The 19,484-nt window shown below is 33.8% G+C and overlaps 1 protein-coding gene across 5 annotated transcripts in view; it reads left to right on the top strand.

Annotated features, from left to right (window-relative positions):
• The window catches only part of LOC128220099 (uncharacterized), a 70,158-nt gene extending 52,297 nt beyond the window's left edge, over positions 1-17,861 (top strand). For all 5 annotated transcript variants that reach the window (XM_052928360.1, XM_052928358.1, XM_052928359.1 and 2 more), the window contains 20 exons: positions 23-100; positions 370-546; positions 914-1,039; positions 1,264-1,392; positions 2,068-2,193; positions 2,311-2,427; positions 2,660-2,923; positions 3,163-3,269; positions 3,755-3,911; positions 4,136-4,255; positions 4,445-4,723; positions 4,834-4,863; positions 7,810-7,922; positions 11,312-11,373; positions 11,560-11,702; positions 12,541-12,660; positions 13,022-13,148; positions 14,240-14,307; positions 14,786-14,844; positions 16,768-17,861. In XM_052928360.1, the coding sequence (XP_052784320.1) occupies positions 23-100; positions 370-546; positions 914-1,039; positions 1,264-1,392; positions 2,068-2,193; positions 2,311-2,427; positions 2,660-2,923; positions 3,163-3,269; positions 3,755-3,911; positions 4,136-4,255; positions 4,445-4,723; positions 4,834-4,863; positions 7,810-7,922; positions 11,312-11,373; positions 11,560-11,702; positions 12,541-12,660; positions 13,022-13,148; positions 14,240-14,307; positions 14,786-14,844; positions 16,768-16,851 (2,486 nt within the window). In that variant the 3' untranslated portion in view covers positions 16,852-17,861. The remainder of the gene's footprint in view (positions 1-22; positions 101-369; positions 547-913; positions 1,040-1,263; positions 1,393-2,067; positions 2,194-2,310; positions 2,428-2,659; positions 2,924-3,162; positions 3,270-3,754; positions 3,912-4,135; positions 4,256-4,444; positions 4,724-4,833; positions 4,864-7,809; positions 7,923-11,311; positions 11,374-11,559; positions 11,703-12,540; positions 12,661-13,021; positions 13,149-14,239; positions 14,308-14,785; positions 14,845-16,767) is intronic.
• Positions 17,862-19,484: the final 1,623 nt, after the last annotated feature.

The raw sequence follows: 19,484 nt of genomic DNA, 5'->3' as shown, positions 1-19,484 counted from the left end.
TTAAATGTCTACAATGATTCAGATTGCGATGAAAACTTTTACGGACTGAATTGTTCGAAAATGTGCAATTGTGAACATGGATCGTGCAACAGAACATCAGGTACATAGGATCGTCTCCTTTTCATATGTTGTCTCAAATAACTTAATAAATACGATTATAACTGTTTATAGTTGAAAATGGAAGCAAGTGATGATATAATCGCGTTTTAATTGGTTCGATGTACTCTTTTGTAAAACCTGTATCGTAAAAACATTGTTATACGAAATATAACAGAAAAAAATGCAGATAAACTCTGAATCTTTCCTATCCGCAAAAGAAGTTCCTTTTTTATTGTTTTTCAAAGTTATACGATGGTTGCTCTTATTCAGGATGCCATTGTGGTTCCGGATGGACTGGGATCCAATGCAACATAGATAGAGATGAATGTACAATAGGTGATTTAGTCTGTGAAGATTCAAACACTGTTTGCAGTAATACGATAGGAGGTGCGGATTGTGTGTGTCAAGATGGGTACGAGAGAAACCAGACGACAGAAAATTGCAATGGTTGGAGCGGCCTTGTTTTTGTTTATAGTTTAATTATTAATTTATATTATTTATTTATAAAAGATCAATAATTTAGTTCAAGCTGCATAATAACTTAATGCATGTTAAAATTGGCATTTGAATCCCCCGAACCAAGTGTTTTACCTATACCAATTTGATAACATTTATCAATCTGACATCGTCAGTCCCTTCGCTCAAATTTCACATATTTGTTGGTCGGATTCATTTATAGTATTCAATTAATAAGCTAGTACATCTACCTGTCCATCTTTGTCATCATGTTTCATTGATCAAACAGTATTTGTTTCCCAAACTGAATTACCTCTGTCATTGTATTCTAAATGTTATATAAACTTATGTTTTACAGACATTGATGAGTGTAAAGAAGGGGCATTGAACAATTGCACACAGACATGCACAAATACTGCAGGTGGATACAATTGTGGATGTTATGAGAGTTATAGCTACAGCAGAGAAAATAACACATGCAACGGTAATCTATCTTAATACCCAACATAGTATATAAATATCAAATAAGAGCATGTCTCGGTCACGGGACATGTCTCGGTCTCGCGGCATCTGATATGATCAGTCAGTTTTAATCAAACTATTTAAAGAACATTATAGTATAATCAAATTGTTTCGAATTGATTTTAATAAATAAGAATTGCGTAGTTAAAGTTGTATTAAAACTGTGTTAGTTTGTTCTTTTAAAAGACGAGGACGAGTGTCTTGCCGATACACTGAACGATTGCGACCAAACCTGTGACAATACCGAAGGAGGGTATACTTGTGGATGTGAACATGGGTTTTATCTAGGTGTTTCAGACAACAAGACATGCATACGTATGTACTTCGCATTTATTTATACATAACTAAATTAACATATAAGTTATATGCTGGAAAAGTTCTCATTCAAGGGTATAAAACAAATCACCAATCTCGTCAAATCACAACTGAAATTCAAATGTAATGTTTTTATTTAGAGTATATTCCTCCGTAAAGTTATTTTACAAATGCTTTGTATATGGTATGAGAATTTTACTAGGTTCGAAATGCATTTAACAAAACAATACATACATGTTATTGACTTTATTATATATCTAGATCAAACCTTTTCTCATATTCTTTTTTTCATATTTAGAGGGCATTCTATTTGACAAATCTGTGTTATAAATCATGATCATTTTTCATTATTTGCAGCATGTAAGAGTGTTTCTTAGACTGTTTTTCCATATCATTTTAAGTATAATTTACTGTCATGTTTTATCCGTTTAATTTCTATATGTTTTGCATTGTATCTTTAATGAAAGGTTTTTATCAAGGGTCATACTGACCTTAATCAAACAATTAAAAAAAATACATTTATATATATATGTTAATATATATATTCGAGGAATGATCTGTGTATATTTAAGAAAATGACATATCAATTCCGATATTTTATAATCGATTAGCGGCACTTTCGGCAATCGGCAAGTACTCGATCTCCGTTTTATCGTAGCTTACGCATCATTTCAGCTGTTACCAATTGCACAGAGGAAGAAGTTTCAGCATGCCCCGAACATTCGGTTTGCTATAGAGATAGAACTGAACTGGATTGCCGATGCAATAAGGGTTATTTTAAAGATGATGGCCTATGCAAAGGTATTGAGCCTTTATTTATTGTCTTTGCAATAACAACCCTTAACAGATTTGATATTTCGAAAAATATTATGACGAAAATTATCTGATACATTATCTTACATTGACATTTTGTTCTAGATGAAAATGAATGCAGCGATTCCTCTCCATGCGGCCAGAATTGCAACAACACCGCCGGGAGCTTCTTCTGCAGCTGTGACATTGGTTTTAAACTGATAAAAGGCACCGCATGCGAAGGTAGTTATTGGAGCATAAGAATTCGTAGGATTGTAACTGTCTGCTGGTCTGATAAGCAATGCTCTTGTGTTAACAATACAGTAGCGTTATGTGTTTTGTATGCTTGTACAACTCGAATTTGTTTAAATGATATCTTGATTCACATGAATACGTAAAACATTTCCAAGACCAATGTTTACGTGATTAAAGTAGACCTCAAAAAATGATGCTAGATGTAATTCTATTGACTTAGAATGTGAACCATACACGTTCGGTCAACACTGCGAATCAGCATGTAACTGTGATCAGGCACATGCAAACTCATGTGACGCCGTAAATGGCACGTGCGCATGCGCAGCCGGGTGGACAGGAGATGATTGCAAAGAAGACGTTAACGAGTGTGAAGACGAGTCTTCTATTACCTGTCCCGAACACTCGCATTGTGTCGACACTGTCGGTAGTTACTCCTGTCTATGCAACACGGGGTACATAGTGAACCAAGACGGTTTATGTATCGGTAAGTTTTATAAACATTTGGTAGTTCCAAGTCATTCAAAAACACTATTTTATCAATTTTGTTTTAGCAGTTTCCCTTTTTATGTAGCAATATTAATACTTTTTACATTTGGTTTAGGTGTGATTTATTAAAGACTTAATCTTGATCTGCATTAAAAATTGGATTTGATTATATAAAAACGTATTAGATTTAGTTGATATAATTAACGTTTTATCTGCATTACCAACTTCCATCGACAGCGTGTGAACTATTTCGGTATGGCGACTCTTGCGAAAACCAGTGTTCGTGTTTTCTTACCGGTGCTGACTCGTGTGATCATGTGCTTGGAAACTGTTCGTGCAAAATTGTAAGATTTGCGTATTTTCTTAAAAAGTTCACTATACAAACTACTTCCGAAAAAATGTATATGCTTTTGAATATATTTTGTTAGTCGATGTCGTAATCTAAGATGAGTATATAAGCAGTATAAGGTATATTTTCTATTTAAGAATAAAACATTATAGATATATACGCACACACACATTAAAATATATTGTCGATCGTATTGCCTCGAAACAGGATTGTCTTATCTTTTATTTAATTTGATTTAACATATAATTATCGCTTTGAGTTCGTTTGTAAAGGCAGCTGAAGGTAACTGGACCAAATTTTGAGGTCGATTCTGAATGCAAACGTTACAAATTCCAAATTTCACTTCGATTGTAAGGGCAGCTGTAAGCTGACTGGTTCAAAGTGTTTTCCCGATTGTGAAGACAGCTATAAGCTGATTGGTACACGGTTTGAGAAGCCAATAGAAACAAACGAATGATGTTGTTGATCTTAACGTTGTAGAACTGGCAGGGTGACCAGTGCAATGACGATGTTGACGAATGTAGCTTCGAGGAAAATACGTGTGCAGAGAAATCCAACTCCTTGTGCATGAATACTGAAGGATCGTTTATTTGCATGTGTGAAGCAGGATATACAGATATAAATGGTGCATGTGAAGGTTTGTAATGTTTCTGATATCAAAGATTTCTAGTAAATGTATTTTAAAGCTTGATTACTTAGTGTTTAATCAAGAGTTTTCTTTATAAAATTAGGACATATAAACGACTGACATAATACCTACACAGTACGTGTCATTAAACACAGCCATATATGCGATAAGCCATTCTTATGATGCTATCGTATATGATTATAAAGAGTTTCTTTGCATGTATAATATTTTAGATGTGAATGAATGTAAAGCAAACATATGCGATCAAGATGCCACATGCCAGAATTCGGATGGTTCCTTCGTATGCATATGTCCAGTAGGCAAGCGATTGAGCAATGATAATTCTTGTCAAGGTATTTATGTAAAATAATTGAATACAATATGTTTACAAACTGAGTTTTGTTTTTTGTGTGCCTTAGCAGTCGTATTTGCTTGTTTTTAGCTTTATTTAAGAAACAACCCATTATGTACCTTCTATTTATATGCAAACACACACTTTATTGACCATGTAAAAGACTACATGTGCATTAACAAAATTATAGAGTGTAGTAACAACACTTACGGAACTGAGTGTAACCAGAATTGCAACTGCACATTTGGAAACACTCAAAATGACGAACAGTCTTGTGACAGAGAGACCGGAACGTGCATTTGTGACCCACACTGGACAGGGGATATGTGCGACACTGATATTAATGAATGCACTACTTCTGGTATTTGCACGAACGCCAGCGCTGGCTGTTTCAATTTTCCTGGAGGTTTCCGCTGTGATTGTCTAAGAGGATACAGGAAAAATAGCGGAACTGGAGAATGTGAAATTGGTAAATCAAGTTAATAAATTAAAATCCTTCTAAACGAGTCATAATTATAAATGCAAGTATTCAACGCAAGTATTACATTCAATGTTAAATTGGGGTTTAAATTTTTTCAGTTGCCGAAAGAACAACAGTATCGACTGCGGGTAAGTAATGTTCAATATCCGGTTGCTGGCTATTAAATTTCTCGGGACAATCGTTTTTCTCGTTTTCATAACAATTAACATAAGACATGCCGTGTAAATAATGGCAATACTATGACTTGCCTTCTTGTTTTTGAGGATGAATTTCTTGTATAAAATATATTATGGCGACCTTACAAAACTAAGCTTTATTGGACGCGGACTGGAGGCCGCGTCTATAGGGAGACATGTTTGTAATTGTCAATGGGGAAGAGTACCCGGATAAATTTTAGTTATGAAAAAAAAGAAGATTTGTTAATGATATCATCTCTTTTTCATCTTTACTTAAAATTTGTCGTCAATAACCGTTTTGATGCGTGTAAAACTTCCAAAACGTCATATAAAACGAATAAGCCTAATGTTTAAAACAGAAAATTAAAAAAAGGTTATTCTCTGTGTTTTTGTATTGACTGGTCGCCGGTCATACGAATTCGTTATTTTAGAAATTTACTTTCTGTGAAAACGATTTATATACATGCTGTGGTAGTAAATAAGCATGTGAGAATTTACGGGCATATTGTGAATAATAGTTTAAATTATGCATTTGATAACAAATATAAGTGCCTTAACACGACGTTAATTGACTATTTTAAATTTAAGTGTCTGATATAAAATGGAAGTACTAAGCTTAATTCACACGATTTTACTAACAAAAATAAGTCGCAATAACGAAATTAACACAATTTAAATGTAACTGATATAAAATGAAAGTTCAAAGCGTCATTCACACGATTTAAAACAAACATTAATGAATAAAAGTAGGCCGAAAAGGATCAGACCGAAATGATTTCTCGGCCGAATCGACCCGACACCAATAATTTTATCGGTGATAATGCAAGGTACCAGTCTAAATAAGTTACGCATGCTGGAGACGACCGAGTAACTACGATCTAGAAAGTTGATTAAACCGTCATAGTTCGGCTATTTCCGTGTTTATTCGGAATGTTAACAATTGTATATATTGTCACATGACTTTATTAAGCTAATTGGGTATCGATATTTTTCACGTGACACAACGATTCAGCATCGTCCTCCATCTTTTTGCGGGGAAAGAAAACGCAAAAACTCATTATGGAAAGAGGTGTTTTAGGACATTTTCACCAAGGGCAAACTTTGTTTTTTCCATACACTGACATGCAATGTACCGCTATGGCTCTGGTTGCATTATTGGCTTTTTTAGTTACGAACACAACCACATGTCCTCATTAACGGCTGTCGATGTAGACTGTATACTGAATGAGGGAAATGCTTTGTATTCTACCATAGTCGAAAGTATTAACGAGGCTCGATAGTTATCGCATAATGATTTGCCAACATCCGTTAGGTTTAGAAATGATTTATTTTGTCCGCAATATATGCTTGATGTTTACTATGGTGACGTAAACGGTGATAATGACGTCCATTTGGGTCAATCCCCATTCAGCCGCGTCTTTGATGCCTAACAGCAACATTCGTCTTTTGTCCTTTGATTTACTTTTTTTACACAGATTCGTGTTATCTTTAAAACCGTTTTTCAATCGAAGTCACTTTATTTCAAAAGATTTCTAAGGGTTATTATGCGGAACAAAAATTTAGCAAATGAATATTACGTTTTTCTAATAATTTTTTCTTTGTTTATTCCTAGAGTTAGTACAATGATGCTTTACATTATGAAACTCGATGATCACACAGTTTTAAACCTTTTGTTCGTGGGGCTGCACTCCGTATAATGAAATAGCGAAAAAATAAAATTGTCGAAAACTTGGTATCGATGTGTACAATGCATTGAAACTTACTAACTGAAGTATCACATTGTTTACAATTAATTTAATTTTCGCAGTTTGTTCGTATTTTCCATTAAAAGGGATTACTAGGTATGTCTACCTAGTAGAATTAATACCTTATGCGTGATTGGCTAGTCGATGTTATCACGTGATATTACCAAAACAGTGGATACAAAACTGGACTGCAATTTTGGCGACACCGGTTCTCCGACACATATTTTGTTTTACGTTTTGGTATTTTTTTTACAATTATGACATTTAAGAGTTAAACATTGTACTAAATAATTGTCCTGGGACTCGTTACAGAAAAAAACAACGTAAATTTACAATTTACTGACCGCTCAAAAGCGATACCTAACAATCCTTGATAAACACCCCTAGTTTTATGTGTTTTATGTGTAGTGTGTTGCTTGTGGAGTTTTGTGTTGTTGTTCCAAGTTTCTGATTTGTGATTGTTTGTTTCTGCGTTCTATGTCATTAAAATTAACCCCATACCATTAAACTGGGTTTATGTTTAAACTTTCGACTACTGAAAGTTCTGCTGTTGGGCTTGTCCCTGTATTTTTTGTTGTATTTGTTTGATACATCTGTCCTTCACGACGGCACATTGTAGATGATTTGCATCTCAACCGATTTTCAAGGAGACGAAATACTGCTACCTGTTCATAACAGGAACAATTTAAGAATGTCACAGAAGCTATGGTATCACTTGAATTGTTCTTAGGAATTAACACCACAAAGAGCAGCGTTGCACTTAAAATAAGTCTAAGCGCTTTACAATTTATCCATTTTGTTAAATTACATTTTATTTATAAGTTGACGGAGTTTGAATAGCAAATAATTGATGTTTCCCTATGTATTGTCCAAACTTGAAAGCATATCAAACATACATAGTTCCCTTTAAAATAAAACAAATAACTGATAATAACTGTTAGCAACCAGAAACTTGTAATCACTATAAATCGAACGAAAATGACCAAAACAATAATTAACAGATTCTGTTCCCGTGTTCCCAATATGTCAGTGGCAAAACTGACTTATGTAAGTCTTGACTAAAACTTTAACTTCAAGTGACACTCACTTTCGGGTTATGCACGAGACAGTCATATCTGCTCTGATTTATCGTTATGTTTTATGTGTTTTACAGTCGATGAGGTTCGGGTTGATCTTACGATAATTCTGGAAGTTGAATTGGACCCAGGAACAGATCTCAGGGTACATACTGTCTTTGATGAGATAGCAGCAAAAGCCAAATATTCGGTGGGTCCCTCGACGTTGTTAGTAACTGGAATATGTTAAGTTGCCTACGAGTATATTATAAAACATTGAATTGCTTATCGAGCAAACATAATAAATCATGTAAGTTGTGTTGGTGTTATTTTCTCGGAAAATATTTAAATTAAACCCTCAGCATTTCACAAACAAAACTATACTTATTTCCAAGTTTCCGCAGTCTTAAATATATAATATCTTTTCAGCGATAGTACAATCAAGAAGTTTTTTATAAGAAAAGTGTCCCTTCGTTAAATTTTGTAAAGGCCAAGGATAAAAAAATGTTTTGTTACAGGCACGATTTAAAAATGAAACGTTATGCTCGCGCTTCTTAAAGTAAACCTTAAGCGTAAATTATCCACAAAACGTTACCTTAAATACGTTCACGGGATTTTTAAACAATTAATAACCCTTATAAAGATTTTTTTCAAGCAGACGAGGGTGTTATCTATTTTCATAAAAACATAGTCGATAATGAGATGAAGATAATGTTCAATGAGCTAGATGCACCTTTTACTGTTTATATAAGTAAAAATAATTAATTCTAAATGACATTTTTTCACCAGTATTATCTCTGTTGTTCAATAAAATGTCGTTTTCCGGAATTATTTAATGATAAATATTTAGTGGCTATTGAAAAGAAGGTTGGTCTGTCAGATGTTAAAAACTTTAGAGGAATTAGATTTTTGAGTGTATTAGGGAAAATATTCACTAGTTGTACCAATGAACGCTTGGCATCATGGGCTGTAAGAAAGTACATAAAGGTGGATCACATGGCGGGTTTCGTTCAAAAATGGGAACTACTGACAATAGTTTGGCTTAACGGTGTTTGATAAGTTATGTCCTTAATGTGAAGGAACAATTGTTTAGTTAATTTACTGATTTTTTGAAAATATTTTATAATCTTATAAAAACACTATCAGGTCAGTCCAGGTAAATAAGGCTCTTTTAAAGTGGAAAATTTATTTTGAAAGTTTTGTTAACATATCAACGGAAAAATTTGTTAGATCTATTTGATAAATTAGTTCAATTACATTTTAGGCCACAACAAATTGATCATTTGTTCTACGGATTTTGCCCAAAAAAAGTAGGAGCGAGCGAGCGAAAAAAAAATTAAAATACTTTTTTTAAAATTTAAGGCAATTCAGAGGCGAGCGCAGGGCGAAAAATAAAATAAAAATTAAAAAGTTTATTTCTTACTAAATTTATCATGCAATATGTCAAGAAATGCTTTTTAATTGCAAACATAGGTTCTTAGTTTAAATATAAATGAAACGGTTTTGATTGTATCACATGAAAATCTGTCTCTATATATAACAAATGGCAATAAGATCCAGTGCTTTACTATTACTTAAGATACTGCCGATTAAATTGCGGAACAACACAATTGAAGCAGTATTAAACAAATCTGCAAATGTGGCACCGGTCATTATATTAGAGCAGGTGGTGGAATAAAGATGTTTCCCTTTCAAGACCTCGCCTTTACCACGAACCAATGGTTTATAGGTCCGTGCCTTGAAAAAAAAAACCATGACACCCTCGATAGCTTCAATGCCCGTAAGAAACAGGCCACTTTAATAACAGGCCACTTTACTACAAATCGATCAAAGAAAACAAATGGATAAGAACAAAGAATTGAGAAAATTAAAACAGTCATTTTACTTATAAAAGGTTTTATTTTCTGATTTTACTGATGTTATTTTATACTGTACATGTACATGTATGTGTAATGGACTAGTCAATTATAACCACGACCCCCATGGTCCGGGGAATAGCGGGGACTTTGACTTTCGGTCCAGCCAACCCCGGGTAAAACCAACGGCACTGCGGGGCAACCTGGAAGGTGAAAACACGGCCCATTTCACCGGCTATCTCCGGTATACCCCCGGTCCTGGGGGGGGGGTACAATTATTGAATGGTGCATAAATACAGACTGTTTCTGAAACATTTACAAGTCCTATTTTTATCAATTACGAGTATAAAACAGAGAAATGCATTTTAGAATTTAAAAAATAACTCACGAAAACATGTTCATTTGTTGTAAGTCGAGTGTCCGTGTATTTTAATATAAGTTTTGCACTCAAAATCTGATTTAGTTATTATTTAACACTAAATTTTGAGTACAAAACAATGAATTACTTAAAACACACATAAATAATTATTGCCTTCGACGCTGTGAAACTGTTGTTGTTTACTGAAGACTATAATCCATTGACTATGACACTGATTTTCAATTAAAAGTGTGTATTTTACATTAACGAAAACTGAAAGTATCCTGCAAATTAATACCGGACATAGATAACAACGGTGCGTCCTGCAAAATATTCCCGACAAAAAAGACTGTCAACAAATATCGGCTGTTTTGCGGTTACCCGGACCTGATTTTGTCCTGACACGAGGAAAGTTTGCTCGCGGAGAATGTAAAGCATGGAAATACCTTCAAAAAAAGGCGAAGTCGACGTTGCAGGTTCAAATTTTAAGTAAAAAAACTTCAGAAAATAGAGGAAATTCAGAAGTAAATAAAATAAATAATATGCGCGGCCAAATAGTAAGTGCGGGCGCAAAAAAAAAAGTTTTTTTTTTTTTTTTTTCGTTTTTCGAATTTTAGGTGCGGCAAATTTGTTGTGGCCTTATTTTAAAGTCTATCTTATTTAATGAGGTTTGGGGATTTTCCCGTGCTACCAATATAGAAAGTATACATACAATGTTTGCAAGAACTTATAAGGAGTTAGATCTATACACAAAATGATTTGGTATATGGTGAGCTAGGAAGAATCGATTTGTATTCTATGTGATTCACATATATTTTAAAACACTGGTTCAAAATATTGCATTTCAGTGAAAGAAAGTATAATAAAAGTAATTATGTATAAAACGATGTTAAATAGAATTGCAAATAACCTAGAATAACCTAGTAATTCTAGTAAAATGGCGCATCAGTAGTATTTTTAAAAATAAATATCACATTTAGGGTATGGCTATGTAATTGTATTGAGTTTACATGAAAGTTAAGGTACAATTTATTAAGTATCATTACTAAATTATGCACTATTCGAGTTATAGTTTATGATATTAACTTCGTTTAGCTTAATAGTGTTTGTATATAGTGCATACGTTATGTGACATTTATAAGAGGTTTATATAATACTATAGATACTGTTGTTAATACTATGATACAAATTTATTTGTTTATAGTTTAATTCATTTATAATTTATGATATGAATATCAAACTCTTCAGATACTGTTGCTTTAACTTTAATACAAATGTACTTGTTTATAGGTTAAATGTTAGCCATTCTATGAATTTGATCACGGGTCCGTTGGCATATTTCAAATATACATTTCCTAGAATAAACTTTCTTCTTTCTTCTTTCAGATCAGGAAGCTTTTGTCGAAATTCATATCAATAGAAATTACTATTCTAATCAATGACTTAAGGTAAATATACCATTTAAAATGATTTTAGCTGTATGTATCTTGCTTGGCTGTTCGTTTATCATTGAAATTGGGTTGATTCGTTAACGTCTCAACATGATCATTTATGATTTTGTTTCTTGACTTGTGTTGTTAACTTTTATCGCATTTTTGAAATATAGAAAGAAATGTAAGCATTTTATGTTTTAGCTTTGGAAGTATAAATGTAAACTACTCGATCATATACCGAAAGAGTCCTCAAGTGGCGTTGGGTGTTTCACATGCCTTAGTAGACATTGCTGCAGGCACAGAGATAGAGTACGATGGTTTGATCGTGGCTGCGTCGGCACCAGGTATGTATGTTATACCTTTTATAATAATAATTGCCTGATTTGCTTACATTGTACTTAGAGTATGTTTTAAAACACCTCTCTTTCTGAATGTATTGCACTGAAGTATTTTAATATAAATATATAAATGGATTAAGCCATTTGTGTATTTGTACCTTTTCCAATTTGAGTTTGTACTTTTGTCGTAAAATAGAAGGAAACTTAGCTTGGATAGCTATATCTAGGTTGGTTCAAATCATTTAAAGTGTGTATCTATTGCTTCTGCAAATCCGACTAATGCAATCATTTTGGAAGATGTTGTTGTATACCATACTGGGACGAGTCAGACTGCCACACAATTTACTGCTACCTTATTTCAATTCTTTCAAAGACCAGATCAAGGAGATAGACAACAAAACGTTTAAAAACATTGTACATACAATGTTAAATATGTCGTCTTATTGGTTGAACGCACTGTCTTTTTTGTACTAATGGATTGGTAAAATGGACGAGCGGCGATAAAACAAAGCATTTGACATTCCATGAAAAATGAGTACTTTTGCATGAATATATACATTAATAGATATTAGTTTCATTTCATCTTTTCATTAAACTTTCGGAAAATAACTATTGTCCACTGTGGAATGTTTACATTAGCCATTAAAGTTTCCATGCTGATCGCGTAGTTCACTGCGACGGACAACGGAGGGTATCGCTGCGGGAATATTTCATTACACAATAAAAATAATTGAAACGATTGCCGGTACCTGTATCTGACTGACTTTCCAAAAGACAACCTCTGATGTATCCAACAATATTAATCATGTCAATAATCGTGGTTAAATCCGAATATCGTTTCCAGAATCATACACCAATGATGATTTGTGTGGCCTCTATGAAAAAGCACTTGGTGGCTGTGAATCCGGATATGAATGTGTGATAGAAGGGAACGAACCCATGTGCGAACTATTGTCTACTTCGGGTATGTATGACCTGAATGTATCATCAAGTATATGGAAACACTGTTTCTATAGATTTATACATATCAAGGTTTTCAAATTTTAAATGTGTTACTTCTTTTGATATACCAGAGTATACAGCTAGCACCATTGCGTCATGAAAATATAAAAAGGTTATAAACAATAAGAAATAATTTAATGTCACACAATTAAACTATTAACAGGTATATGTTTACGATTTTTAGTGCATTTCATTCATAATGTTTACATGTTTACTTCTAATTCAGGCATTATATTTTCGCCAAACAGTATAACAATATCATGTTATCTGTTTGATAAACATCAGTGCTTTATTTGATATATTGAACAATGCTACACTTTCAGACAACTATGCAGTTGTGGTAGGAGTAGCAGTAGGTCTTAGTGTCTTCTGTATTGCCGTTCTGATCATCATCACCTCTGTCGTCGTTTACACAAAGAACCGAGAGGCACGCCGTGGCAATATTCATAGGTAAGAGCTCGAAACGGTATGTTTGACATTTAGGCAAAAAATACCAACATGTTTTAATAGTTACAATGTTTCCTTACATCGTAAGGGTAGAACAGACATCAGTGGTATCGGCAAGGGGGGACAAAGCTCAGCAGAATGGTCAAGAAGAAACATCGGAAATTTCGGTAAGAAAATACATTATTTGTATTGGAAACATAGGTATCAAAAAGAAGGGACTTCAGCGGTATCGGAAAAGAGAAACATCAGCGTTATCGGCAATGGGGATTATCATCAGACTGGGAAAGGAGGTAAATCGGCGGTTTCGGCAAGGATGGGCATCAGTCGTTTTGGTATTTAGTACAATCAATGGTATCGGAAAGGAACGTCAGAGGTATAGCAATTAGACACATTTGTGGTATTGGTACAAAATGATCATCGGTAGTATCGGCAAGGACGGTCATCAGCTGTCTTGGCGGTGATGGTATCCGTAACGGCAAGAAATGATATCTCTAGTATCTCTATGTAGGGGTATCAATGGTTCCGACTATGAGTTTCGTTGATGGATATCAGGTAAGGAGACACATCAGCGGAAGATCATGTGGTATCAACTATTACAGACATCAGTGATATAGACAAAGAAGACCATCTGTGGAAATGGCATGGAAGGATATCAGGGTATCGGCAAGAAGGTACATATGCACATCAGTGGTACCGGCAAGGAGGGGCATTAGTGCTATAGAACGGACGAGCATCTTTGCTATCGGCCAGGAGGAACTCAGTAGTTTAAGCCAGGAGGGGTTTATTATTATAGACAGCAGTTGTGTCTTCAAGGAGATACACAAGTGGTTCTGGCAAGGATGTATATCTGATCGAAGAGAAAAGAGGGGCATCAATGTCATCGGCAAGGAGTAACTTGGTATCGTGGACATCTGTGCTTTCGGCAATGACGTCCATTGCGTAATCGGCAATCATGTACAAAATGAGCTCCACGAATATCTATGATAATTTATGACATTTGGGTGCTTTGAAATAAATATACTGACTTGAACAAATATATTTCTAACAATCTTGCCTTTTACAAATACAAAATTGTGTTTATTTAATTTATGCAGGCGGCGTGATTCGGCAGCTTCAGGCGACAATCAGATGAGTGTTTGGCCGCCTTGGAAAGAAGAGATAGGTAGGATGACATTCAAATGTTTAACTTTCTAACCTCGTCACTTATATAATTTTAAATTTGAATGTTAAAATTATTTATCCGTAACTTCTTTAATGATAATGCATTTGTTTAACTTTATACACCGTCACTTAGCAAAACGTAATTCGAAACTTATCTTGATTCAGCCCGTCATTTATATGACTTTAATAAGAGTGTTTAACTGTAAACATGCTGCAACTTATATAATGATCATTTGATTTTTTTTTAGTTTTAAACCGTCAAAAGGCAATGTTGATTATCAACGTTTATCTCTTAATTATTTACCCGTAACTTATACATCGATCATTCAAATGTTTATATTTATTGTCTGGTCACTTATACATGTATAGTAGTAATTAGAATGTTTAAATATTACATTCGTCACTTATATTATGATCATTCATAACCCAACATTTGACACAGTTTTTCATCAACTGTTTTTTATATATCCATGTTGCAGCGACTGGACCCCGTTTCAACTCATGGGGAACAAAAAATAGTTTCGGACAAGAAAACACGGTATTTAACATTTTCTTTTAAAATCAGATGAATTATTTCATACATTAAAACTGTGTGTGGTTTGCTTATAAACTTTATTTTATTTTTATTTTGTTTTAAATGGTCCTAAGTGGATTTATGCCCAATTCATCCTGTCCTGATTTTTTGTCATTTATTTTTCACATAGATTTCAATTAAACACATACAATTTAAACTTTAAATAATATAAATATAACAAGTCTATGCTTTTTTTATCACTTTTTTCCATTGATATGGTTAAGCACAGACGCACACACACACACACGCACACGCACCGTAGCAAAAAACCTTACACACACGTGAATTCACACGGACACATACACATACACACGCGTGCGCACGCAAACACACACACACACACACACACACACACACACGCGCGCGCGAGCGCGCGCACAAACACACACACACTCGCGTACGACAGCGAATTCACTTACACTTAATTATTTGTAAAGATAACCTACAATGGATACTCTATCTTTGTTATAGAATTCGAAGAACATTACATATACTAAAATGTTGTTATGGCTATTTGTGTCTTTGTAATGACGTTATTTTCAGTTTTACATTTTTGTTGTGGGCTTCTTACTTATCATTTTTCAACACTATTTGCTCTTCTATTCTAATTCTTAGTTTTGGACTATATGTTCAACTAAGCAATATTTACACCTCAACTTCCATTTCTGAAATGAACTGCCTTTCGGAAATTGCGATATTTATCCGACGAGCGCAATATCTTCCGATATGTTCGGATCGTGAGTCATCGCATAACAATATGTATATTGAAAATTATTTATCTTGTTTTCTTCGGATTTCACACACTTTAACCAGCTAAAATGCGTTTATACCCCGATAATGACATCAACCCCGCAATTCATTCCTTAATTAAAGGATAGATGTCTAGAATAACACTTGGTTGAGTTTATATAAAATTTCATTGTCATACTGTCATGAATTTCGCAACCATTTGCGGCAAGGGGCGTATGCAAGGTAATGGTTTAGTAAAGCAGATATAGATATGAAATATTGTCGCATACTGTAGAACGATCTCTCGCCTATTCACGCTGACAAAATCAGCTGCGATAGAGTAGTACACACGGATAATTTACGGCAGGTTTAAGAATGATAAACACGCTCCTTTATACTGGTTCTATTACAATGTCAATTTTTTCAGACATCGCCATAAATCCTACTCTGTCGTGCATATACCGTACTCCTGTTACAACTTAATCGAGTTAATTGATTGAGGTTCATGACCGTGGATTTTTCACAAAGATGCCTTTATAGATCCGGGATCACTTTAATATTGATAATTTCTGCATATGAGTCATAATTTATTGAGTAGGGCATCAATTGTGATTAATTGTTTAAATTAGTCGTAGATGTAACGCAATTGTTTGGGTTTTTTTTGTTTAATCTGAAGATACGCACAATTAAGCTCAAAACTTGACCTTGTTGGTTTTCATGTCCTTCGGCCGGGTATCAAAAACACATGCGTTATCTTCAATAGTAAATTTATACTAAGACAGTCTTTGTCACAATACAGCATAAATGTTCACGAAATGAACTGTATTGTTTGTGTTAAATGTCACTTAAGGTGGTGCGGGGGACATCAATCGATGTTTTGACTATGAAAACATTCAAAAACATTCCCATGAACAGCCATACAAGCTTTGATTTAAATACTCCACTTGGCAGCCGGACAGCGCTCTTACCGTAGTACCTTCACCGGCGACAGTTTTGAATCGCATAATATAAAAATTTGCTTGTCTTCCTTTCAGTGTATTTCACATTACAATTTGTATTTAATAATTAATTATTTGTATAAAACAATTGAACATTACACTAATTACTGTGGTATTTTACTTGTTAATTTACCTTAAAACATTTAAACGTACTTTTCAGTACGTATCTCCGTATATCCTGCCTCGAGTCACATTAAACAGGACACGGGAGCAACACCAGGCACCGTACTTGGCACAGTACTAAGACGCACTGACAAACCAGAACATTTACGAATCATTATGTAAACTAACTTCCGATAATGTATACTTTTAATGTGTGTGTTGGTTTGTGGGTGTTGTATATGTGTGTGTGCGTGTGCGTTTATGTATATATTTTCGTTTGCTTTTACATTGACTTGTTTTTGTTTTTGTCTTTTTGAGATAGAATTTTTTATATGGAACTTTTTGTATTGATACCACTGTAGACGACCATTGGTTACACGATGGATATTTATCACGTATACATACGTATGTACTCTCGCATGATAGGTAATGACATATTTTTAATTTATTGCCCTTTGACTTACAATTTTTGACATGTTGTATGTTCTTAAATATATGTAAATACTATCTTCAGTTATTTGAGAATGTCCTATCGCACAAGAAATTGGTTGTGCTAGTGTTCACAAAGATTAGGAGACGTTTTCGTTCAATATGATGAAAGCATGTTATCAGAATTAACGAAAGCGTTAAATTTGAATTTCAACCTTCCCATAATTTTGTTTCGCTACAAAATTAAGAATTATACTTATTATCATTCCATAAGCTTAATAAAGAGGTTGTATAAATACTGCAGATTTTGTGCGAAGAACTTGCCTGTATAGTAAATGCATGAGAATTTCATATATTGCTTGAATGCAAAGTATAGATGGAAATTAGACGTAACGTACTCGTATACATATACAAAGTTATGGAACGGTTGAATTATGTTAAAGAACCTTTTTCGTATACAAAATATAATCAGAGAAATAAGTTAATCACTATGTTATTCAATAAGTGCTAGTATAATGTTGCAAAGTAAATCTCATTATCATATATGTATTTTCCGGATGATTTTAATAATATTTCTTAATGGCGTTTCTGAATCATATTGTATTCTTAACTAATCACTCCAGTAACAGTGAGTTTAATTATCAAGTAATTTATCAAAAACGCCAAGCAAATGTTAAAGAACAAAAATTATCATTTGTTGAAATAAACGTGTGTTGTTCTGTTCTTCTCTTTATACAAATGACTATATTAAAAAGAGCGGATAAGATTGTAATAATACGGGTACGTCTAAGTGCGGACTTTTTTGTGCGCTACGTCATCGAGGTATTTGTTCATTACATACACGTTACGACTGAAATGTACGATAGCCCGAGGAAAATGATTTGTGGGAGTATAAGCGAACCTACAAGTACTAGTTTAAGGAGAAACTTGAAAATGAGTTATACATTCAGCTGCAGCTTTACCATGTGCATGTTGCTACTCGTACAAGTACAGTGTAGTTTACCTTTGTTATCGGTGATTAAGACATATATTCATGGATTCAGTCTTGTGTGAGCACTTGATGCTTTTTAATCAGATTATAGTATGTGAATGAGGGCTGACTGGAACAACAATCAGTTTGTTATTCGAAATATTTCAAAATCTCGTCGCTGATGTTTTCTGTTCAACGGTTATAAATGTGGTCTTAGAAATTATAATTAACACAAGTCCATGGTGCTTAAAAGTCAATGTGGCACATTACTACATTATGTTCGCTGTTTATAATCAATAATTATTTACCGAGTACTTAATTTATCAATTAAACCATTCGTACAACTTTTAAAAACTCGTAACCTGCTATTTAAGTAAAGACACACGAAAACGGTACCGATCAGAACAAGTAGATAAAGAAACTGCGGCAGTCAACAATGTAGAATTTGATGAAACAGTCCAAATGAAATTAGCGTTTAGATACGTAATCGCGACATTCTGCATCTTTCTTGGGTGCATCGTTTTCGATTGCAAAAATCACATAACATTATTTTAATTTCAATGACACACACTTAATGTGTATGTCAAGTGCGAACTACTATTGTAGTCTTCATTATGTTTTAAAGAAAAATAATGACTATTTATGAGAAGAACTACAGAAACAAGCTCAGAAGCAAATGTTTAAACATTAAACCCGGTTTAATGGCACTGGTTGAACGCCAAAGACATAGAACATAGAAACAAAATATCACAAACAAGAAACATGGAAGAACAGCACAAAACTCCACAAACAGTAAAGTGCATACATACTATATATAAAAAACTAGGTTTGTTTATCAAGGATTGTTAGGTACCGCCTTGAACGGTCAGTAAAATGTAAATTTATTTGGGCTTTACATCAGTTTAAGTGCACAAACCTCTCTCTTATCCCAACAATCCTAAATAAAGAAAAACGTAAAAGGTAAATCTTATCAAAGAATGCATTAACTTGAGGAAACTTTACAATAAAACAAATAATAATAAACTTATAGGTAAACCCCAAAGTACTTTTATCATTAGAGATCCCAACTCTATCTACAGACGGAGGAATACAATTCAGAGCACCTAATGCAAAAACATTTCAAAAACACGATGCAGTCATTGTTTAAAACTATGAGCATCTCACACAATCTGCCTTATAAAATAAAAGGTTTAAAACTGTGTGATCATAGAGTTTCATAATAAAAAATAACATCGTTATACTAAAACTGGGAAAAATAAAGAAACATTATTAAAAATAAAAGCGTCTTATTTTATCTAATATTTTCTTCCAAATTTTTACCCATGTAAAATATTTGAAGAAAATGACGTCACATGCCAAAACACTCAGTGAACACG

Source organism: Mya arenaria, chromosome 15 (genome assembly GCF_026914265.1).
Source record: "Mya arenaria isolate MELC-2E11 chromosome 15, ASM2691426v1".
Lineage (NCBI taxonomy): Eukaryota > Metazoa > Mollusca > Bivalvia > Myida > Myidae > Mya > Mya arenaria.
Note: the sequence above shows the minus strand (reverse complement) of the source record. Positions and strands in the feature narration are given on the sequence as shown.